The sequence below is a fragment of the Cynocephalus volans genome, chromosome 16 (genome assembly GCF_027409185.1).
Source record: "Cynocephalus volans isolate mCynVol1 chromosome 16, mCynVol1.pri, whole genome shotgun sequence".
NCBI classification, from domain to species: Eukaryota; Metazoa; Chordata; class Mammalia; order Dermoptera; family Cynocephalidae; genus Cynocephalus; species Cynocephalus volans.
Window position 1 is genome coordinate 19,063,494 of NC_084475.1, and position 24,251 is coordinate 19,087,744.

The following is a 24,251-nucleotide window of genomic DNA, read 5'->3' on the forward strand; positions in this document are numbered from 1 at the left end:
GCAACAACATTTTACTAGTTTAAAATGTTTTTTTCTAAAAGCAAAAAAACCCCAAAATCCCAGTACAATAGACCTTAAGATTTTAAAACAGAAGTGAAAAGTAATTTCACACAGAAAGCATCACATGCCTATCTTCCCAAGTCACAGATATGACGTAAGTCTGATGACATCACTTCTCAAAATCAAAATCTATCTCATTATTCAGCCACCATCATTTTCAAACAAAGAGGCTGCAGCGTTTCTCTTTGTACCTTCCACATACATTTGTAAACTGGTAGAAGACATCCATGTCCATCCCCACCTTTCCCCACCCACCACTCGCTCCTACAGCCCAGAGTTTAGTTTTGGTTTCAGTGTTTGATTTGAATCCTTAAAAGGTTATACAGATTTTTCTTCACACATACAAATGTCAGTTGATAAAATACGTATCTCTAAAAAAACAGAGTATCTCACGAGCAACCTGTTTTTTTACTCAGCAGTAGCCACCCTCTGTGTCTGTACCAGCAGCTCCCAGACCTTTAAAAGGCTCACCTAATATTCTGTTACATAAACACACAATAATATATTGAACCGCTTCCTTTGCAATGAACATTTAAGGAGTTCCAAGTTTTTCTGCTCGTAGCACTGTTATAGTAAACATCCTTGTTCAAAAAGTTCATGGAAAGATTCTTTTTCTCTTAACTCCTTTTTTCCATGAAGGACCCTTATCTTCTCGGACACATGAGCAGTTCCCTCCCTTTTGAGTCTGGATTGTTCTGAGCTTCTTGTGTTCCCCAAGTTGTGGATTTCCAAGGGTAATTCCAAAAACTGTTTCCTTCTGCTCCAGGCAGGAGTGGGGTGATGTGTAACCTATTTTTGTGTGGAAATCCATTGATCTTGGGGACATGATAATACAGGGACTAAAATCCCTCAAACTTTCTATAGCCTACTAAAACCCCTTTAAAAATCAAAAGTGATTTTAACTAGATACTTTTCTCTATCAGTCGATTTTTTTATTATAAGGATGTGTTACTTTTGTAATTTTTTTTTTAAGTAGAAGTTTAAATTCCTCTTATTAGAATGCTATAGACACACGTTTCTCTTTTTTAAAAAACTGGAGATCAAAGAGCAGAAAAGGAAAAGAACAGTAGCTTTTAGCCACAAATTTGGTTTTTTATCCTTGAAATCAATCTATTCAGGGTGGGAATTAAACCAAGTGAGACTTTAACTCAAATTTGTGAAGAGTGATAGGATCTAGCCTACTTCCTCCACACAATGAGGTGTCCGTAGTGTGACATGGGGAAAATGACAGATGTCTGGGAAAACAATCACCAAATAATAGCAAGGCAACGTCTCCTTCTAGAATAATGAACTCCTTTTTCCTATCAAGATCCATTGTTCAGGGATGTTTCCATTACCTGAAACCAGGGAAAACTGTTTTCACTGTCAAAGAGAGTATGAAGACATTCCTAAGGACGGGCAGCAACACACAACTTCTGACTCCAGAAGCTCTCTGACTCCCAGCGAACAGGGACACGGGTGCGACGGCGAGGCCGGTGGCTGCCCCAGTGCTAAGCCAGGAGTGACACTCTTCCCAGTCTAGAAACACTCAGCACAGTGAGATGATGTCCACGCCGATGCTGCTGTGCTCTCAGTACCCACGCGGCACACTCCCTGAGACAAGAAAGACAAGCAGAAAGGACAACACTGCCTGCCCTCACCACAAACATCCCAGGGACAAGAGCAAGGTGGTGGATGCAGTCAGCAGAATGAATACAGGCCCCCAAGGACGGCCATGTCCTAAGCCCTGGAGCCTGTAAATGCGCTAACTTATGCAGCAAAGGGGGGTTAAGAGAGCAGAAGGCCAACCTTAAAAGAGAGAGATTATCCTGGACTATCTGGGTGGGCACAAGGGTCCCTAAAAGTGGAAGAGGGAGGCAGGAGAGTCAGGGTCAGAGTGACGTCATGTGACTTGACAGGCCGTTGCTGGCTTTGAAGATAGAGGACAGGACCACCAGCCAAGGAGTGCGGGCGGCCTCCAGCAGCTGCGAAAGTCCAGAAAATGTGTCCCTCCCCCCCATGCCCCACCCCGGCCTCCACAGAGGAGCACAGCACTGCTGATCCCAGCTTGGTTTTGGCCCAGCAAGACCCATCCCAGACTTCCAACCTCCAGAGCCATAAGATAATAAACATCCATTGTTTTAAGCCACGGAGTTTGTGGCAATTTGTTACAGCAGCCACAGGACACTAATACAGTGGGGCTACTTCTCACGTCTCTCTACGGTGTGCTGGGCAGGTCCACTAGATTCCCACATCGAAGCAGCGTTCTAAAAAACTGTCCATTCAGCTCCTTTCTTGATGTGTTTAATCATGAAGAAAACCACCAAATTTTAATCCCTTTCAAGATACACACACAGTTACATAAATGTGCGTTCTTCGCCCCCACCCCACAAAACACCTTATTGAGCTGTTCTCACCTATTTCTGAACCGAGGTTGACTGCAGGTAACCAAAACCAGTGAAAATGAAACCTCGGACAAGGAGGGACCACTGTGTTAGCCCCTCTTAGAGAATTTTTTTGCTACACTCATCTTTCAAGTATACAATAATCACATTTTTCATCTAAATGTCACTTTTTTTGGTTAGAGTGCGGTATTATAAACTAAAGATCAAGGGTTCAAATTCCTGCACCAGCTGCCAAATAAATAAATAAATATATAAATAAATATCCATTTTTTAAAAGATTTGTACTGAAGTCTTTGAAGGCACAGTAAGTATCTTTTACCCTTCCAGAAAGTCAATGGTGAGGAACTTACTCACTAGTTACCACCACAGCCAGGTAGAGCCAGAACCAGGCCCCCAAACAAAACACCACTCAACAGAAGAAAGAAGTGGGACACTGCATGCGGGAGGAAAGAGGGCTCTCGCTCCGACAGCAGCTCACGGGCTGCCGTGAGCAGTTTCAGTGACCTTAGCTTCTATATCAAAAACAGATGGGGGAGAGGGGGCTGGATTTAATGATTGACTCAACAAACTCTGAGGGCCTGCGCTGTGCCAGGCCCTGCTTTAGGTATGTGGGCTGCCTCAGATAACAAAAGAGATGAAGGCTCCTGCCCTGCAGAGCTTCCATTTCAGCTGGAGAAGACCCACCACACATGAGAAACATAACGAGTAGGTTCCGAGCATGGCAGAAGGGGACAAGGACTACGTGGAGCAGGGTGAGGCGCTGGCAAGGGGAGGGGGTGCAGGCTGCTTCATTAAATGGGGCAATCTGGGTGAGAACACCGAGTCTGCGGACGCTTGCGTGAAAAGCATCCCCGCACAGCGAACAGCTGCAGAAAGGCCCTGGTGGGGGACGTGCCTGCTGTGTTCCAAGCACTGCAGGGGGTGTGCCGAGTGGAATGGGCAGAGAGAATGAAGCAACAGGAGCCAGGTCACCTGAGGCAGCCACAGACGCGAAGGGGAACCTTGCTGGGTGCACCACGGGACATACCCAGAAAGTGGCGGCTCCTTCTAGAGTCAGACCACAAAGTCTAGGGTCGAATCTCTATCTCCTTTGGGATATTATAAATCCATAAAATAATCTTTCAATTCCATTCCCAGGAATCTTTTCAGAATTTAATTTGCTCCTTGCTTTGTCACTACAGTCTGGACATGGAGGGAAATCCTAAAAAGTCTTTGTCAGTTAGACAAGAAGCTGAAGAAGGAATCACCCTCTTCAATAAATCTGTGAAAGTCAGTGTGGAGCAGGGGAGATGAGCCTGAAGTGGGCTCTGAAGACCAGGAGGCATCGAAACTCCAAGCAAGACCACCAGAGGGTCCGTCAAAAGCTACATCCACTCCAGTGTTTGTTTGTTTGCTTGGCAGCTGACCTGTACAGGGATCTGAACCCTTGACCTTGGTGTTATGAGCACCACACTGTATCATGACCTAACTAGCCAGCCCTCAGCTCAAGTTTATTGTCAGGCCATTGTCCTGACCAAAGAGTGATGATCCACTGGGGACAAAAACCAAGAGGCATCAGAACAGGAAGACACTGATGCTTCCAGGGCTACCTGCACATGTTCCTCGAGAGCCACAGGCCACAGCCGAGCTAAGAGCAGCCAAATGATCAAATTCTGATTTTTAAAAATTCCTTTGAAGACTGTAATAAATTGGCATTCTCATTTAACAGTTACGAATCCAGACCCCAACATCTATTTTTAAGCCTGCAAAGCTGGAGTCTTGTCTCAGGCCCGTGGTGACCCCAGCAGGGTATTCACGTCCACATGAGGTCTGGTTCAAAGACCAGCCTCTCCTCTGACAGGAGACAAAGCTGCCAAGTCCGAGCCTCAGCTAAAAAGACTCTCGAGGACACTCTGCAATTCTCCTGAAGAAAGTCTGTTCTGCTAGTGTTCTCCTGTTTCACTGTGGATGTGTTTTTCAGTAGCCTTTATATTTTTAGTCATAAAGGGTGAAAAGGCCCTTGTAAGTGCTGAGAGGCGAGCTCCGCACAGATCTGTATGAGGCAGGATCACTAAACTAACCTTCACCTGGATTTCTCATAAACTCTGGGTGCCCAACCACATAACCTGTTCTGGCTCCAGGGAACCATCAAAGGCCAGGCTGTTGTCACAACACCAAACGTCTGCCAGAGGCCCTGAGAGGAAGCAGCAGTCCCTAAACCAACACCACCCAGCAGATCAAGGAGAAAGAAAGTGCCTTCACTATTAAGATCCTACAAACTCCTCAGATCTCAACCCTATGATTAACAATGGCTCTTTTGTTATAAATTTGTTTATTATGAAACACAGGTTTAACCAAAACACTATTCAAACTGCTAAGACATGGAACTCTGTGCCCCCATTCCAGGAGAAAGACAGAAAGTTTAGAAAGATCATAAAAAGTATACAGGTACATAAAACTACAAGGACATAAAACAGTGAGAAGGGTGTGAAACGACGGCAGGTAAGAGTGGGCAGGCGAGACAGAAGCAGCCCAGGGAGAGGCTTCGGAGGCCGAGATCTGGGTTCCCATGCCAGCTCTGCCACTGATCAGCTACGTCACTTTTTATAAACAACCATCTCTCAACGTCCCCACTTTCTCACCTGTAGAATGGGCACAGAATTTGTTTCTACCACACAGAATAACTGTGAGGATTAAGTAAGAACTTATGAAAAATGATCAGCCATGAACTCAGCGCACAGCAAGGAGCTGACCACTTTTGCAGAAATAGCTATGTGGTCACACCTGCTCTGGGGTGCTCCCATCTCATCTGATCCCGGTACTTGCCCAAGACACAACGAACACCGAAAGCCTCTGGGGTCCCATGGCATGTTTTTATGTCTCCATCATAGCTTCTGTCAGATAGTTTTGAAATTTTTCAACTAGTCGACCACACTACACTATGAGCTTCTGAAAGCAGACCTGCATTTTAAAATCCTTCATAGACTGGGCATCAAGCAAATAACCTGACACAAAGAAGATAGTAAGAAAAAGGTTGAACAGAGGAACAGACAGAGGGATGGGGAACAATTTAGATGGCAAGAAAGGGAAAGAACCCCACGTTTTTTCAAGCCTGAGTCATTGGGGTGATAAGAAATGGTGATAAAGTTTAGACATCAGGAGGTCTGGAGGGAACACTCACACGGAGAGGGCAAGGGCATGCCTGAGACAGGCTGAATTTAAGTGATGATAGATCCAAAGGGAAATGCCCGGTAAGAGTCAAAAATGCAAAAATATGGCTAAAAATCAAAACATTCTCTTAATTTCAATCATTAGGGCTGTTGGGAATTAGATTTCCGGGAATTAGAGAACACAAGAGAAAGTAACTGAAGCGAAATAGGTCGCAAAAGCACATGTAGCCCGCAGCTGCTGTGTGCTGGAGCCAGACAGGCGGAGTGAAGCCTGCCTCCTGCGAGGCTGCATGGCAGAGAGCACGGTCGTTAACTCAAGCCTGGCTCAGAATAATTTTCAAAATGTATATGAAAAAGAGTCTATGAACAGTCTTAAGTGCCCCCCGAGTAAAACAAAAAGCTCTCCGTTCTGCATCGCCTTCAGCTGTGGCCCTCAATCTCTCTCTCCCCGCATGCAGTCGAGTCACTTGAACAGCAAGACACACTCGCCTTCTGAGTCTCTCTTCAGACCTCGTCCTGAGCCCAACCCTCAGTGGCAGCGTGCCAGTATGACACCGCAGACTTCTTCTGCCCGCTGGCACTCACATGCAGGCAATCTCCTGAGTGCCAGCTCCTCGCCCACCTCTCTAAACGGGCCTCTCAAAGGGGACATTCTGTTAGTACCACAAGACTCCACTCAGCACGTCCAAAATTGCACTCCTGTGTTCAAATCCAGACACTCCCAGTCAAGAAACTCTCGAGTAGTCACCCCAAGACAGAAGCCTGGTGCTCCCCTCACCGCCATTCCCTCCCTCACTTTCCCATGCCACGACCTCCTACATGGTGGCCACAAGCCACCGCCTCCACGCTCCTCACAGCTTCTGTACATACTCCTGCTTCTCCTACTCCCAACTGCCTTAGTTCAGGCCCTTACCAGCTACCGCACCTGGATGACGGCAACAGTACTCTAAGGGTCTCTCCCCTACCGATCGTATCTGCACCAAGTCAGAGGAATCTTCCTAAACTGCAAAATATCATCATAAAATACCCCCAGTTTAAACCCTCCCATGGCTCCCTGTGGCCCAGAGAATAGCCCCGAGTAACAGCACACACTGAAGCCCTCTGTGACTCTGTGCCTCCTTTCTTCCAGCCCAGACTCTGGCCTCCTCCCCCACCTCCCACCCTGCTCTCCAGGCACACAGAGCCACCTGCAGCTCCCAAAGGGGCTGAGTTGCTTCACACCTCCTGGCCTTTGCTCCTCTCTGCCTGAAATATCTTTCTTTGCCACATTCACCTACTTAGCATCAGCAAGTCTTTCAAAACCCAGCTCAGGTGCCAGCTCCTCCATGAACTTTCCCCTGCCTACTCTGGCTCCATCCCCACACCAGGTAGGGCTGACACTGCTCTATTTGCTAACCTAAGCTTTCCTGCGCACACCTGCCACACCCCTCTGACACGCTCCTTCACGGCTCACTTCCAGGTGACAACGGGGACTGCACGTGTGCAGTGGTTACTAATGTTTGTTGATTGAATAAGCAGTTACCAATTGCTCATAGAAACGAAATCTGCAATATTACTATGAAAGAGGAAAGGTTTTTAAAAATAGCCTTAAACCAATCCCATCGTTCGTACCCAACATTACCAATTACAACATAGACTGCAACAATGCCAAACAAGGGCATGCTTCTGAAATAAAAACCCTTCTTAAAGACTCAAAAAAAGGTGGAAAACATGAAAAGACTTGGATAAGGAAGGTGTTATCCTGTCCCTTCCTACAAGATTCAGTCATCACAGAAAGCAGCTGATAACCATCTCACTACCGCACAAGCAGAAAGACACAAAGTCACACTGTCCTGGATAACGAATAACAATAAAAAGTCCTCCATGCGCTCTTCACCTATACTGTTTTTCTTGGTAGTCAATGTAAAGAGAGAAGCAAAACAGCATGACCAGCAATTTCAGAGGATGTGGGACTCACTTCTTGAACATTTCTAAATAATTTTCCACCTCCTCCATGCCTCTATTATTGTAACTGAAACCAAGCAACAATAATTAGAGACCGTCAAGAAGCACTGCAGCGACGGAGCAAAAGGACAGGTTCAGGCAAGGTACTTGTCTTCAGAAGTCCACTCTCCAAGACTTTCATCTTGGGAGTGGGGAGGAAAGGGGTGGGGTGCATATAAGGAGAACAGACCCCACCAGCCACACGGCTCTCAAACTGGAGGCTCCACCTCTGCCTGGCAGTCCAGAGCCACACACACACAGACTGCCCTCCTTCTGCCCACGTGACCTGAGATGTGTGCTCTCCACCCTTGAAACGAGAAGGCAATCTCCTGGTTCCTACTACAGAACAGGTGTCCTAGCTGATCACAAGTGCATGAAATATATAAGAAAAAAAATCTACCTGGCAAGATCTTTTTTGATTAACACATGGAATATTTAGAACGGAGCAGGTATGAGCCATCAGATTCCACAAGCTGAACTGTTTTATCATTACAACCCAGTCCAATAAGATCTATTCAACTCACAATGTCTCCTCTAAAGGAAACATTTGTATTTGGCCAGAAGACAATATACCGATTGAGAGATCTTTAAGAGAAAAATTAAGGAAAGGTAAATAAGTAACTGCTATAATTAGCCAAAATCTGACCCAAACCCCAGTCAGAACTGACGTATTTTTTTCCCATACTTAAAATGTCAGAGTGAGAAAAACATGTAAATCACTTGATTCGACAGAGGCCATAAAAATAGGTTAAACTCAGCTGAGTAAATAAAGAAACCATTATCCCATATGAAATAGCCAGTTCATAAAACACAAATATGCAAAAAAAAAAAAAAAAATTCAACCTAGCTAGTAATCAAAAGATTTAATGGGGCACCATTTTGCAACTATTAAATCAGTTTTTTTTTAAAAAGCTTTTAAATGCTAATCTGCACCGGTGGCACCTGTACGCTGATCCTAGTACTTGGACCCATACATTGCTAAGAACAGAATAAACTGCTTTTGGAAAGCAAATGGGCACCACGCATCAAGAATTCTAAAAGTGTTTATACTCTCTTATGTGTTAATGTCACCCCTGGGAATCTGTCTTAAAGACCACAAAATGTATAATTATGGTAACCTTATGTTCCAGATTTTCTAAGAAAGCCCTGACTTCATACAATTGTGTTCTTTTCAATAAAGGCAAACCATTAAGTGTGTAACTAAATTTGAGAACAATGGAAGTCATCTATATCATAGAAAAACAAACAAAATTGGTTCTGCATAGGGTCAAACATGTACAGAAGAGTATTCTTGCTTCTGTTTGGGACAGAGAGCTGAAGATACAGACTCAAACTCTCGGCATGTTAACTTTTGCATGTTGGAACGTAGTTGGGTCTGTTATCCCCTCAACAGCTGCTGAGATGTCCCTGTTGGGTCCCAGGCCCCACACTTGTTCTGGGGACACAAAGATGAAAAAGCAAATCTCTCCTACATGCAGTGGGCTGCCTCCCCCTCCCGCTGCAGCACCCACCCATGCAGGCCCCTGATGATGGAAAGCCCTGCTGGAGACCAACTTCTCCGCGCTTTCACACTGAAGCTTATTTCTTACAGGCCAGTTCTTCCGTGTGTTGTAGAACGGGGTGAACCTGAGCTCGTAAGCAGCAAGGGAAGCACAAGCTGTGTCCCAGAAATAGAGGTCTGAATGGCACCACGGATTCAGTGATCCTAAGAACCCACCCTCAGAGCTAATCATTTTGTCACCGTTTTGATGTAAAATCACCACCACTAACCTTTCCCACTGTTACCCCTGGACAAGCCTGCCAGTCTAATCTCACAACCTGTCTTAAGAGAGGCACAGAGCACACCAGCAACCACCAGATTAGTGATTCCTGCAGTTGACTAAAGCTAAGGACTCTCCAAAAATGCACATACACAAAGACTTTTTACACACAACTTCAGAGGGGCCCCAGAAATCTACTGAGAGGTCAACTGCAGATTAAAAATATCTGCTCAAGTTCTGAAGTCACCAAGAGGAAACACGAAAGCCATAGAATCACTGAGTTTTTTTCTTGGGCAGGTTATCCTATGAAAGCAAAAATGCCTCTTCCTTTTGCAACTGAGAACCAGGAAGTCCAGGAAGCACAGTGACCTAATAAGGAGGTAATGGGACCATCAGAAAACAAAAAACTGCCAATTATTTCACAGTGTTCAGAGAGAAACTGGGAAAACAAAATAAGCTTAACAATCATTTTTCTTGTTGAACCTTCTCGCCACACACACAACCGGTCTCCATGGTTCATGGTACAGCATGATCAGCTCTTCCTATAATTTTGACATAAATTCTCCTTTTATCCAGGGTCTTTGGCCACAAAGCATAATAAAACCCATGCACGATGTTCCCAAATTTCCCATTGTAGACACCCAAGGCTATGCCTGTGACCCAGCTCCTTTCCACCCAAACAAAAAAGAAACTACTGTCTTTTCTGACCAAACCCATGAACTACCTACTAGAGCACGTGGGATGGGAAATGGGGTGAGAAGTGCCACAAGGCACCCATCCCTCAGACAGGTTGTCACTGGCCGCTGACATGCTGCTGCCTGCTCCCCTCCCTGCCACCGTATACCCCCCCTGCAATGATCGCAGCTCCACAGACCACAGGGTTAGTTCCCCTGCGGCCCCCCGTACTTGACAGCACCACACCTAACTGGGCCAAACACCCTGACAGTCTCCAGTGACCAATGGACTTGGGGGGAGGATGCACGGAAGAGACAGATAAAAAGTGGTCTGAAAGTCTCAGGTGCAAGGCACCTTTTTCAGTCTTTCTTCTCACGCTGGCCCCAGCATCCCCCACACACGTCCCTCAGGGGCCAAAGCTGGAGACAGCAGGTAGGTTTTTATGCAACCGCGCCTCAGTAATTCTCGCTATATGCAAATCAACTATTTTCTTGAATGCCTTACCCCACCTCTCTCCCTCTACAAAGAAACCGAAACCTAGTTTTCTCAACTCTGGCTGAAAACAGATATTCTAACTTAAAATTAGTTCCACCATGCTTGCATGAGATAATGAATCTGAGAGCTCAATATAAAGATTACATCAAAGGCAAATAAAAATTAAGGTATTTCAGAAGCTGAATGAGTAAAGGAGATTTTGCAGACATCTCTTTTTTAAGGGATAACCTTCCTTTTCATTTGAAAACTTACCTAAAAATTACAGTAAATTCTCTGCTGACAACTTACCTGAATGAAGCCAACTTCTTGTAAGGAAAAAAATAAAATGTGCATTTGCTTTGATGAAGGTGGTAGATTCTGAGGACTCTCATTTAAAAAATTTATATGGAAATTATCTTTAAAGAGGAGGCTTATAATTTAATCAAGGCAAAACTGCACTCATTAGCCCCAAACCGATGATGACCATGACAGTGCAGCACTATGAAAATACTCTCTGGAAAATCCCTTAAGTGCCCCCTTAAAGTGCATTATGTATGGTTTGTGTTTACAACCCTGTACAGCATTATACAGAAATGTGTACTGATTAGTCATGCACAGTGTATATGTTATAATGTACACAAAATTTAATTTTACATGTTTTTTCTTTTTCTTGAGCACAGATGAGTGAATGTACGTAAGCTAAGGTCTGGCTGGTGGGACTTCATATGCCATAAACAGAATTTTTTTAAAAAACCAGTCAAGGCACATCCCACGTGAGTGTAGTCTGAACCAAAGTGTCCCCGTCTAGTGACACCAGAGAGGACCGTGGTCAAGCAAGGCCTTTTTGATTTTAAATTCTCTTTAATTGATCAGTGAAACTCTAAGACTCATTCTCTTTCTCCAGCATATTACAAATGAGTTGTGTCCCAAAAGTTTTTTATACCAAAATGGTAGCTAGGAAATCATAACGCATTTCCCCAAAGAAACAACTCTAGATCAGCGGTAACACATCTCGGCTGACTCACAGGCCTTCTCCACTCACACGGCAGGGACAGGTGCGAGGGCACAGCGAGCACTGCACACAGAAAAGCTCATACCATAAGAAACAGTCTCTTGTTACTCTGAAAACCAAATATTAAGGTTAAGAAATATACAAAGAAATATAGAAAAAAACAATGGAGGTTCTGTTGGAACCTCTGGACATGGCATTTTATGTGCTTTATGAAGCGGGAGCACACATGTCCTTTGAAAATGTGGAATCTGATCAAGGTAAATTCTCTGTAAAACCGATGAGGGAAACGGACAGTTCCTAGACATGAAAGCAAACAGTAAAGAACTGGGTGTCTTATCCTTCATATGATCATCTTATGCCATTAGGTACTTTTTGTGTGGTGACCGTATGGGTGGGGAGTCTCCTTCAATTCAATCTTTTTGGTTCCTCCAAAATAAAAGGAGGCCTTTCTGGCCAGCCACAAAGAAAAAAATAGAAAGAGACGGGAAGAATAAACTTCCCTCTCATCTCCCTGTGTGGAATGCAGAATGCCCCCAAAGTTGTCCGTGTCCCAACCCCCAGAACCTGTGAATATGTTACCTAACATGGCCAAAGAGGGATTAAGGTTACAGATGGAATTAAGGTTGCTAATCCTTATCCTGGATTATCTATGTGGGTTCAATGTAATCACAAGGGTTCCTAAGAAGGGAGAGGCAGGAGGTCAGAGAGAAATGAGAAGATGCTACCCTGTTGGCTTGGAAGATGGAGTAGGGCATGAGCCAAGGAATCGGGGTGGCCTACAGAAGCTGGAACAGTCAAGGAAAGGGATTTTCCCCTAGAGCCTCCAGAAAGAACACAGCCCTGCAGGCACCTTGTTGTTAACCCGGTGAGACCTATTTTAGACTTCCGACCTCCTGATCTGTAAAATAATAAATTTATATGGTTTTAAGCCATCACGTTTGTGGTAATTTCTTAAGAGCAGCAATAGGAAACTAATTCACCCTGCTCCCATTTACCTCCTCCAAGTACAAGTTCATGTCATGCCTGGTAGAAAAGCACTCCCTGTATTAAAAGCAACTGGACCAACAGCTTCCTGCCTTGCAAGAGGGCAAGGAGAACGCCTGGCAGAACACTGGCATCTGAGGGAAATTAAAGGGAAAGAGGGGGTAGAAAGAATACCAGCAGGCAAGGCTGGTCAGGCTTCTCAGCTCGGGCAGAGGACTGAAGTCTGGAGGGGCTGAGCAATCTCCCGGGGCCTGCCAGTGTGCAATATTTTTCCAATCACAAAAGGAAAGCACATGCTGCCTTTATTTGGATGGAAACAAGGGGACACGAGATGGGCACACACCCTGACGCTGGAGGGCTAGCACCCCCCAGTCTACGCATCTGAGATCCAGGGTCACGCTGCCAGTCACAAACCCACCTCGCCCCCCCAGTGAGCAGCTCTTCAGTGACTCACTCACAAATGACAGAAAACATAACAACATGCTTCCCTTTTTACATTTTAACATATCCCAAGTCAAAGCTTCCCCCTAAAATGCAAGAGACCAAAGCCACCTCTATCTGTCACTTTAGCCGACAACCCAGAATTTGGCTTCATTTAGCCACATAAGCATTTTAAGTTCTGCTGTATTCGTACTTTCCCATTAAACCACAGAAGTTCACCACTTCTTCGATTTGCCATTCTTTAACTCCTCATGGTTCAAACGTCAATAAATTGACCAAAGCACTTCAAAGAGCCTCCTGCGACCCCTGCAATTCCGGACCGTTTGCGGGATGGTCACCCGGGCCCGCAGCGTGCAGGGCAGGTGCGCGCAGGAGGACGTGGGGCTGCGGGCCGGTCCGGGCTGCGGCCGCGCGGGCCGTGTCCCCCGTGTCTCCCTTGTCCCCGCGTGCACAAAGCAGCGGACCGAGGCGCGCAACTTGCGAGCGCCCAGCAGGGCCGGAAACTACGGGGCAGGCGGCGGGCCGCGGGGACCCCCGCCCCTCAGAGCCCCCAGCGACCCCCGCCGCTCAGAGCCCCAGGCGACCCTCACCCCTCAGAGCCCCCGGCGACCCCGCCGCGGAGACCCCGCCCCGCGACCCTGGCGACCCCCCGCCGCCCCGGGCTCCGCGTCCCCCACCGCCGTCCCCGGGAAACACCGGCAGCCGGAGGCGCCGCCGGGCGTCCGCCGCGGGCCGCACTGACCGTAGCTATCGTCCTCCTCCATGGTGCGGGTGCCGGCTCCGCGCCCCGCCGCCGCCCGCGCGCGCACACACTCCCGGCGCGCGCCGTTCCCCCCCCCCCCGCCGGCCACGCGCCTGCGCCCGCGCGCCCGCCTGGGCCCCGCCCCCGACCGGCCAGAGGCCCCACCCACCGCCCCCGCGCGCACACACACACACGCCCGGCACGCGGCCGCCTCCCGGGCCCCCTCCTGCGCACGCGCGCCCCTCTGACCCCCCCCCCTCCGCCCTTGGCCACGCCCTTGGGCCTCGGCCCGCCCCCGGCCGCCTCCGCGGGGCCTTGCAGGTTTCGGGTTTCGCAAGGGCGGCGCAGGCCCTCTGAGATGGCACCCCGGGCACGCCGGCTGCCAGGCCGCCCACAGAGGCCCAAGGTCGTGACTGGCCCCTGAAGGGCAGGTGGTCCTTGCTAACGTCAACCTCGAAGGTCAGGCCCGGCCCCAGCTTGCCAGGGGGGCCAGGTCCCCGGCAAAAGACCGTGGAAGCTATTCGAATTCACTTATTTCTGTGCTCTGCACCTTTACCTGACGGATGCCATGAGTTTACTGCTTATACTTCCTTTTATTTGTCCTCTGAATTTACCTGGGTCAGGTTTCAAAGGGGGGGCATCTGGTCTGCCAGCATTTCAGGATTTTAGTGAGACTGATTCATGCGCCTCTTAAATTCACACATTTCTGGACTGGTCCCTAGATGTTTTATTTGCCTGCACTGGGCAGACCAGTTGAGTTGCCCTTTGCTGAGCACTGGAGGTTACAGCACCTACTCCTCAATAGCTGTCTGCTGAGTTAAACAACTGATGAACCCACCAGGGAACTGGAAAGGCCCTTAGAGAACATCCTGCCCCATGAACGTCACACAGGAAAACTGATGCACAGGGAGGTCGGGGGGCCCAGGTCACACCCAGGGGCTAAGGCAGGATTAGGTCCTGTTCAGGACTTCTCCCAGTATATGATGCTAGACCCCACCTAACCCACTACGGGTCTAATTGCTTAAAATACAGCAAGAGAATGCAAAAACGGACCAATGAGACACGGAGATTTGGGGCCTTTTCTTTTTCTTCGTGACAAAGAGGAAAATCCCAATGCTGCAGAACGGCAGCCCCAGTACCAACCCTCTTTCCCTTCGATGACTCACAGCTCCCCCCTCCCTGCACAGAACACTCATGAACTCCCATGGAAATCCCTGGACGTCTGGGGTTTTTTAGACCAGCAAAACACAGGACTGAAGCTGCAGATTCTCTCCTTGTGGGCCCTCCTGTCCTGAGCCTGTTTTCTCTGCTAGAGTATCTGCAGCAGCTATCCCTTCATGAGGGTGTCAGTCTAATCTGTAGTGATAGCTCAACACCTTCGTGTACATTTTTCATGGGCTTTAATCCCCAATGCACTATCTTACACTTGTCCACCTTAAAAACCTGGCCGATAAATACAAATGCTACGTACAATATATATGTGCTGCTATATCCATCAACTTATTTTCTAGAAGGACACACAGAAAAATTAACAAGAATAAACTGTGGGAAACAGGGAAGTCGAAACCGACTTTTCATTCCACACTTATTTTTTCATTGTCTTTCTGTGCTGTCTGGTTGTTTTTAAACATGTAAATACATTACATTTTTATTTAAAGAAAATAAAGAAAATGTCACTCCCAGATACATAAGCTTTTTCTTGGTTTGGTGCTAGCCATAAAAATTACAAGAGTCTCAGCCGGAAGGGACTGTCAGGATCACACAGGACCCTCCTGGTGTGGGCACTACGCCACACCTGGTGCATTGTGCCACACTCAGGCACTACTTTAGGGCAGGTCAGCCCAAAGTGCTGCCAATGTCCCTGAGAGGTCACAGGACCTCTAGGAAATCTCCGTCAGAGGGAGGTGTGACTCCTCCCAGCAGCCTATTTCATTATTGGTCCACACTAAAATACCTCCCAGGACTTCCCAACCGTTGACACTGGGTCTAGACAACAAAGAAAAGTAATTTCCTCTCACGGAAAAGGAATAAGTGAATTAGGAAACTGTGCTTTCATTCCAGATCTGCTTTTAATTAGCCTTGTGACCTTGGCAAATACCCCACCTGAATCTGTTTCCAACCTACACAATATGGGCTCATAAAAAAAAAAAAAAAAAGTCAAGCTTCTAATAATTCCAGTAAATTAGATGCTTCCCATGTATAGACTATGTCATCCTTCTCCTAAAAAGTCGATTCTGTTGGATTCATGAGCTAAACCTTCACTAATTTCACCAGATTGTCCAATTTCACAGGCGACATTAGAGCAGGGAGTCACGTTTGACTCTGACGTGTCCTTGGGTTTGAGCGTGTGCTCAGTGGCCCAGCTGCATTCTGTTCCTAATGGCCTGGATTCAGGACACTCTTGGAATTGACCCCATTTTCATCTGGCGCATCTCCTCAACTTGTCCATCACAGGGAGTGGTGGAGCACAGAGCTTCTCCCCCAATATCAGCCACCCTCTCTGTTTTATTCTCTGCTTCACTTCTAACCCAAGAATTCCCAGAAGGTTCAAGGCACTTTCAAGCTGGCTTACTTCCCTTAATGGTGTACAGGTATCCCTCACCACCTGAACTCTTGTTTAATGATCAAAGCCCGGGAAGAAAAGCGATTCAGATAACACAGTGCTTCAGACAGCACATTAATTCCCATTATCAACACTGCAGACCTGTTAGCTGAACTCACAAACCAAATGCTGTAGATCTGGAGAGGGAAGGTACTGATATCCTTTAGATTAGCTGAGTACTTGACTGTTTACAAACTCTCCTCACTTACACTGTTTCATTACAACAGTGTTTTTCAAACAGCAGGTCCTGACTCTTAATAATTATGAAACGAATACTTATTAGATCAATAGAAGCCAGAGTTAAACAGAAAAGAATCAGTTTATCACATGTAATGAGGACGATGTTTGTTCTGGTTGCATATGGATGCACACGTTGTGTCCACTGAGCAGGGACGTTCAGTGCATTTCTGACTCTGTTAGATCATATTCACCATTTGGAGGGATCATTTAGTTGTTATGTCCTCGTGACACGTTTGGAAACCAAGGCTCACAAAAGTCAAAGTGAAGGGTCCTTATCAGCAGGAGCCAAGTCTGTTTCTCTCTTGTATCTTGTACTTGAATCCCCAGCCCCTGGAACACAATGAGACCTCCAAGGCACAGGAGGCGGGGAGAGGGAGGGGCCCGGGACTCCACCCCAGTCTGCCAGTTCTAGTCCAGACCTCCTCCCCCACGGCTGTCCACCTTTAAAATGGGTTTGGGCTCCCTGCAGGCTTCTCAGTGTGGTTTGTTGTCATTACTGATTGATCCGCCTAACAACCTTTTTTTTCTTAAGATGTTACCACCTTTACACCTTGCATAATAATCTCAAAAATCAGAATTACAAAAGAAATCTTTTAAGCAGAGGTAACCCAAAATATATTTTTCATGTGCTTACACTGTGGTGTTTGAAACATCTTCAAACAACCTCCACATTCATCAACAGGGGACAGGTTAAATATATGATGACACTTTCATACAAGGGAACACTCATGGGTGTTAAAGATTGAGGCAGATGTCCAAGCTGTATTAAGTAAAAAAAAAAAAAACAAAGAACAGTGGTAATATAAAATACATATGCATGCACTATACATTTATACTTGTATTTCGATCATTCAACAAATACTTAGTGGGGGCCAGTGCTGTACAGGCACTGCTCAAGGCGCTGGGGACACAACTTGGCAGTGAGGACACAGGCCAGAAAGCCCTGACCTCACGGGGCTTCCATTCTGTGGATAAGCACAGACGATCATTAGCCGAGCACAGAGACTGGGAGCCACACTTGCCTCCGGGAAGAGAGCCTTTCTACGCTGTCCGTGGGTTGAATTGTGTCCCACCAAAAGATATGCTGAAGCCCTAACCCCCAATACCTGTGAATGTGACCTTTTTATTTGGAAATAGGATCTTTGCAGACGTAATAAAGTTAAGATAAGGTCATTAGAGTGGGATCTAATCTAATCTATCTGGTGTCCTCATAAAAATGAGATTTGGACGCAGAGATACACAGGAAAGAGGGCCAAGCGAAGGTGAAGGCAGTGCTCAGAGTGATGTGGCCACAAGCCAGTGAACACCTGGAGCCACCTAGAAGAGGCAAGGATGGGTCCTCCCCTAGAGCCTCCAAGGGCACACAGCCCTGCCCACACCTTGACTTCAGACTTCTGCCTCCAAAACTGTGACAATACATTCCTGTTGTTGTAAGCTCTCCAGTTTGTGGTATTTTGTTACAGCAGCCTTAAGAAACTTACACACATAGCTTTTAAATTGTATACCATATGCATCTATTACCTATTTTAAATTGTTTTACAGTACAAATTTTAGTTTTTTGTGTTTTTTTGGCAGCTGGCTGGCACAGGTATATAACCCTGGACCTATTGTCATCAGTACCATGCTCTGAGCTAACCGGCCAGCTCCACAATATGAATCTTAGAGGGTGTATACCATACCTATGCTGAAGGACTTTACTATTACCTTTCTATTCTTCTGACTGCCACACCCAATCTGGTTCCTTTTTCTAAAACTAATAATTCTATTTCCTTGCCTTTCCGTTCTCCCACCAAGATGAACGAGGCAGTAGGGTGCCCGGCAGAAGGTGCAAGCAGGAGGAATGGGTGCGTGAGAAAGGGGGGTCAGTGTTTCCACTGTGGAAGGACTGACGCCCCCACCCCCATGTGCTAACAGAACAACTGACAACCCTCTAGCCCACTAGGTGCCAGAAGAACGGAGGAAGGGAGGGCCAAGGACAAACATGGAGGGACCCAGGTCCACAGAGCGTGTGCTGCTGAGGCCAACAGAACACTAGGGACCCAGACACTGCCAGAGGCCTACCCTCTCAATGCAGAATTGTCACCTGCTACTTGAGGAGCCATTACACATCTCTATCATGGCAGACTGCCATGTATTGCCAGAGGTGGGGATGGAAAGGACAAGGACTGAGAAATATGTAAGGACACCTGCTTCCCAAAAACCAGAGCAGGCTCAGCTGGGCCTGCCAGCTGTCACCTCCCACTCCCTGAGACCAAGGGAGAGAGGCTGACCTAGGCAGGGGGTAGTCTCCTCCAGAAGCCAGCCTCTGACACCTGCCACCCCAGGTGGAGTGGGCTGAACAGTGTTTGCACGGGACTTTAACTCAGATGTCCTCAATAACTATATGACAGGGGACTCTGCAGCTCAGCGTAGGAGTGATCCTGACCTGGACTTGGCAATTCTGCAGTCTGGACATTAGGTGGGGATGGGGGAGTACCCGGGGAAGAAAGGGTGCTTAACACACGTGACAGACCACAATCCAAATCGAGAATTGCGCACAGAAGATTGGGGCATTGTCTTGCTTTGAAAACCCCCAGATTTTATTTTGCTAAAGCTTGCAGTTTCTTCTGTGTGTAAATGGCACTTAAAATCTGTTTGTAATGGAACTTGATTGTACCCAGCTGTCACCAACTGTTCCCATGCCACCCAAAAGACAGCTGGCCATGTGCCACGGTTTGGGCAATTCACTTCAAACAGAGGAGCTGATGCTCTAGTTCCTGCTGGACTTCACCAAAATGTTTTCATGTATGAAAAAAACATACGGGGGTGGGGCTCAGGGAAGGCAACATAAAGAAGAATCAGTGCAAGGAGAATTTCTGTACCAGTGACACTGACAAGAGGGTGGGCTGGCTGTTTCTGAGCTGGGTCCAAATGCACGGTTACAAACCACACTTCCTTCAGGAGCTTTTCCAGTCTGCTCGTGCAACACATGTTTACTGGGGGGCTGGTAAGTGCTGGGCCCTGGCTGGAGACGGCCACCGGTCCCTGCCAAGGGGAGTATTATATATTTAAGGGGGAGGGCGGGGGAAGAGTACATTAAACACAGACCATTTCTAACATCGTAAGAGCAAAGCTGTAAGGTGCATTTTAACAATCCCACCTCTGAGCATGGGATGAGGACAGTTGACACATCCACTCAAAAACACAGCTGGGGCTGGCCGGCTAGCTCAGGTGGTCAGAGCATGATGCTGACAACACCAAGATCCAGGGTTTGATCCCTCTACTGGCCAGCCACCAAAAAAGAAAAACAAAACAAGAAAACCATAGCCATGATAGTCATTGGGTTAAGTAAGTTAAGTGAAAGAACCTGAATTCCTTACACACATTTCACAGCAAATATTGGCCATGGACTTGGGATCCATGTGTTAAAATCTGGTCCAATCCCAGTAAGAAGCCACCGAAATACCTACAGTCTGCTCAAGGGACGGCAGCTCTGTGACTATGCTTCTCACACGTCCAATGGATATTTGACAGCCGAGTCCTCCCACCCTCTAACCACCATCCTTCTAAATGAAGCAAACAGAGGAAAACCACTGAAAACAAGCATTGCAAGACACACATGCAAGAATGACAACTGACAGTCATGATGTCACAATCTAATTTTAATCTAATTTTAGAGGAGAAAACCACACAGAGAGGTGGCATGATCGACCCAAATTCACAATGCTAACCCGGGACAGGTGCCCTGTGAGCACACAGGTCTTGATTCCCAGTCTGGCCTGACTTCAACCTGACCCTACCTTAATCCTTTAAAGGTAAGAACAACATAGAGCAGTTTTTCCTCAGGAAGGCAACCAGCATCAGCAATGATTCAAGACAGATTCTGGTGAGAGCTGGCCGGTCCTCGCCGTGGGCCCTGGCAGAGGTGGATCTACTCGAGGCCAGGAGCGCAAAATACAGGAGACTGTATGTTCTCTGCTAGGGTGGGAAACCTTATGTCCGGGAACGATTTGATTAGGGTTTTCTATCTTAAAAGATCATCCTTGGAATAGGGAGCAGGAAGCAGAAAGACAGGACGTGGGAAAACTGGAGGCCAGGAGAAAGATGACGATGACCCGAGCTCAGTCAGCAGTGGGGATGGCAAAGAGGGAGGGGACACAGGTAGGAAGGGCAGACAGAACAGCGAGGCCGACAGAACAGTCTGGGCCAGGGATGTGCCAGCAAGATCTTCGGGAGATGTTTGGTGGGATGCACTGATTGGAGTTGATTCAGCGCTAGATCTGGGCACTGAGTGTCCATCAAATGCACCAGATGAACGCTTAATGGACAGAAAAAGAGGAGGAGCTCTTCAGGGAGAGGGGTGAAGAGTGTCAGTGGGAGAGGTCCTGGGGAGAGGTCAGTGGCAAACGCCCACCAGACTCAGGAATTGGGCCACTGAGTGGAGTGACAAGGCAGAAGCCAGACTGTGGACTCGGAAGAGAAAGCTGAGAGCACACGGAAGCCCAGGTGAGAGAGGACCGGCTGGGAGGGCCCGAGGAAACAAGGGCGTTTTGGATGGAGACACTTGGACACATTTGTTAAGAGAAAGAAAGGGAAGAGGCATTGCAGGCTGACAGGGTCACTAATAGAGCCAGGTCCTCTGAGGGGTGGAAGAGGTTGGCATCAAGAGCACAGGTGGGGGGTCCAGCCCTACACAGACAGGGCACCTCCGCCAGCACCCACAGTCTAGGGCAGAGGCCCTCACAGAGCGTGGAGGGTAACAGTCCCCCGGGCTCCTTTCATCTATGCGTGTGACTTCCCATGCTCCCACCCCAACCACCGTTCCACGTGAGAACCATTAGATCAGCACTGGGGGTCTCCAAGCATGGTCCCGGCCAGCACCGGCAGCAGCCCCTGGGAACCTGTTAGAGAAGCAAATTCTCAGGCCCCATCCCAGACCCACCAGGTCAGAATATTGGGGCTGGGACTCAGCAACCTGGGCCTTAAGGACACCCCAGTGATTCTGTTGCTCATTTGTTTTTTGTGTGTGTTCGTTTTTGGCGGCTGACCAGTAGCGGGATCTGAAACCGTGACCTTGATGTTACAAGGCTGCACCCTATGTTGCTCATTCAAGTTTGAGACACGGCACGAGGACCACCATCCTCAACCCTAGCTGTCCAAGAATCTCTCGGGAAGGTTTTAGATGCGGCTGCCCGAGCCTCACCCCAAGGTTCTGATTCTACTCACACTTTCACTGAGTAACTCTTCCCAGGACACGCTGCTCCTCCATGAGCACTGGGAGCCACATGAGCACTGAGAGAGGGAGGAAAGCACGGATGGAGAGGGAGGACTGGCTTCAGCTTTGGTTTTCTCCTGTTTCGTTGTTTCATGTTGGTGTGGGAGGGGAGTTGTGGTGGGTTAGAAATCATTTGCCAAGAATAATGGGCACACGGGCAAGACAGCAAAAAAGTTTAGAATAACCACAGAAAGGAATGAGAGAGAGGAGCTGCCTGACGACCGGGGATAAATCCTGAAACGCAAGCAGTGCGAGACACCCGTGGAAGTCCAGACCCACGGCAGCGGGGCGACCTGCCCGGCACTCTCCTGCTCCAGATGCAGCAGTGGGCGGCAGCAGCAGGAGGGGCTGAGCCGGGTCTGGGGCGGGTCACAGCGGGGCCACCTCCAGGCTTCAGTGTGGGTTCAGGAGGAGCCAGTTCAGGTGCACAGGAAAAGGGAACACCACCTTGCTGAGCCCACAGGGCCTGTCCTCACAGCAGCCCTCATTTAAAGCTACACTTGCTTTAGTGACCATCTGTGCTGACCACGACGCAGGGCAGAGATTCCCATACCACCCAGCACTGTGCTGACCCGAAGGTCACTCTCACTGCTCGAACTACCTCTAACAGCATGTCCAGGGCTACTGAATGGATGCCCACCTGGTTCCCCAGATGTCCAGACACCTGGATCTCCTCTTCACAGGAAGACTCACAGCTCTGTTGCCTACTCCTCACACCTACAGTTCTCCCTGGGCTCCCAGTCTCAGTGACTTGCCAGTACCTTAATTATCTCAGACTGAATCTGTCACCTACCTAAAGACCTTTCTGAAACCAACAACCTCCCTGGCCACCACTTGGCCTCCCGCTCCACTGACCCCACCCAGAACCTTCCATCTATCTGTTACATCTCCTAGATCCCCTAAACATCTAAGTGACCCCACCTCTGCAGCCACTACCAATCTCCAAACTCCAGCCTTGGCCACTTCTTCGCTGGCCCACTGGACTGGTCATCCTACCCTGTTGTCCCCTATGCTTTCTGCCCCCCGCCCCCACCACCACCTTCAAGACCATCACAGGGACCACTACCAGCCTCAGGCATCTCAACAGCAAACCAGACCTTGAGCAACCTCCGGTTATAGAAATGAGTCCTGCCAGCTGACTCCTACTTCCAACACCTTCATGTCACCTTTGCCCACAGCACTGTGGGCAGAATCGGCCAAGCCCTGCCCATGGCCCGTCGTCTCTGTAACAGCACTCACCCACCCTGGCACATCAGTCCAGCCCTTGAGAAAACTGGGCCTTGTTCATGTTTACACACACCCAGAACCAACCATGATGTTCAAAAACAGCAGTAACCATGGAAGAGCTGTGTTCTCACGCATGTGGACACTGCCCCCAGCACTGCTGTTGGATCACCAACCTACTTGGTCTCAGAACCCCACCCCCACCACTGCCAGACTATGCTGGGAACTGCTTGGCACAGAGCTCGGTGGGGCTGCAGTGGGCTGCCCCCACTCTCTGCTACTTCACTGAGGTTGGGTCCTGGCGCTATCTCACTCCACCTGTTCTTCCTTGGCTGACCTCATTTTGAGCTGTGTGACCAAACCCCTAAGGTGACTAGACCAAAGACAAGATTCCCTGTGTCTATGACACATCGCATGGAGAGCTTTGAGAAGCCCCTGCAGGAAGAGGCAGGAGCCACAGAAGTCAGGTGATGAGAGTGTCAAGCACGACCCACAACAGAGCCCCCTAACCTGGAAAGCCACCTCTGCCCCAGGACTCCTGGAGTTTCTCAGTCACCTGTTCACCGGGGCTGCTCTTGCCAAATGTAACCTCCTGGCCAATGGGCACCCTAGCAGGCACCTGCCTGCTCCTCCGAGCCTGACCTCTACTTCCAGGACACATGGAATCAGCTGGATCCTGACCCCTGCTCAGCACAGATGCCCTGTGGCTGGGACTGACCATCTTAAGACCAGCAATTTCCATGAGTCTAAGTTAAATTCCTACATCAACAGAGAATTCTAGTTCATACAAAAAACAATTCTTTCCTCACCAAGCCCTTCAACCTGTGGGTGCAGAAGCAGTTGGGACACCCGCCAGGTTGGAAGGGACCACACTGGCATTAACCAAATGGCTACACCCTGCTCTGTCCACACACACGCAAAATTTGGCAAGTGCAGGTGGGAGTCCCTGCCCCCCTCTTGCCAACTGTGAAGAGCTCACACAGGTAGTGAAACCTATTATTTCTCCCTCATCTTTCCCTGCAGAAATGTAAACACTATTCACTAAGATAAACAAACAAACCAGTGACAACAAGCCTTGGCAGGACGATATTGTTTCCCAGTTTCCTTATCACGGTATTCATTTAAAATCACCCACAGGTTTAGTGGCCATTTCAAAAGATTCTTCTTCCAGTTACTGATGACCCATTTCCTGGTTACTGATGGCTACCCTGAAGTGCAACAAAGATAATCTTTTTTAAACTGGGGAAATAGTTGGGAGTTGGCTAGA

General features: G+C 48.1%; 2 protein-coding genes across 2 annotated transcripts in view; both read right to left on the reverse strand.

The window, feature by feature from the left end:
* Positions 1-13,739, reverse strand: part of CYTH1 (cytohesin 1) — an 84,539-nt gene extending 70,800 nt beyond the window's left edge. Inside the window, exon 1 of the mRNA XM_063081320.1 lies at positions 13,665-13,739. Coding sequence (XP_062937390.1) covers positions 13,665-13,686 — 22 coding nt within the window. The 5' untranslated portion in view covers positions 13,687-13,739. The remainder of the gene's footprint in view (positions 1-13,664) is intronic.
* USP36 (ubiquitin specific peptidase 36) overlaps positions 1-24,251 on the reverse strand; it is a 109,704-nt gene that overhangs the window by 47,225 nt on the left and 38,228 nt on the right. The window lies entirely within an intron of this gene.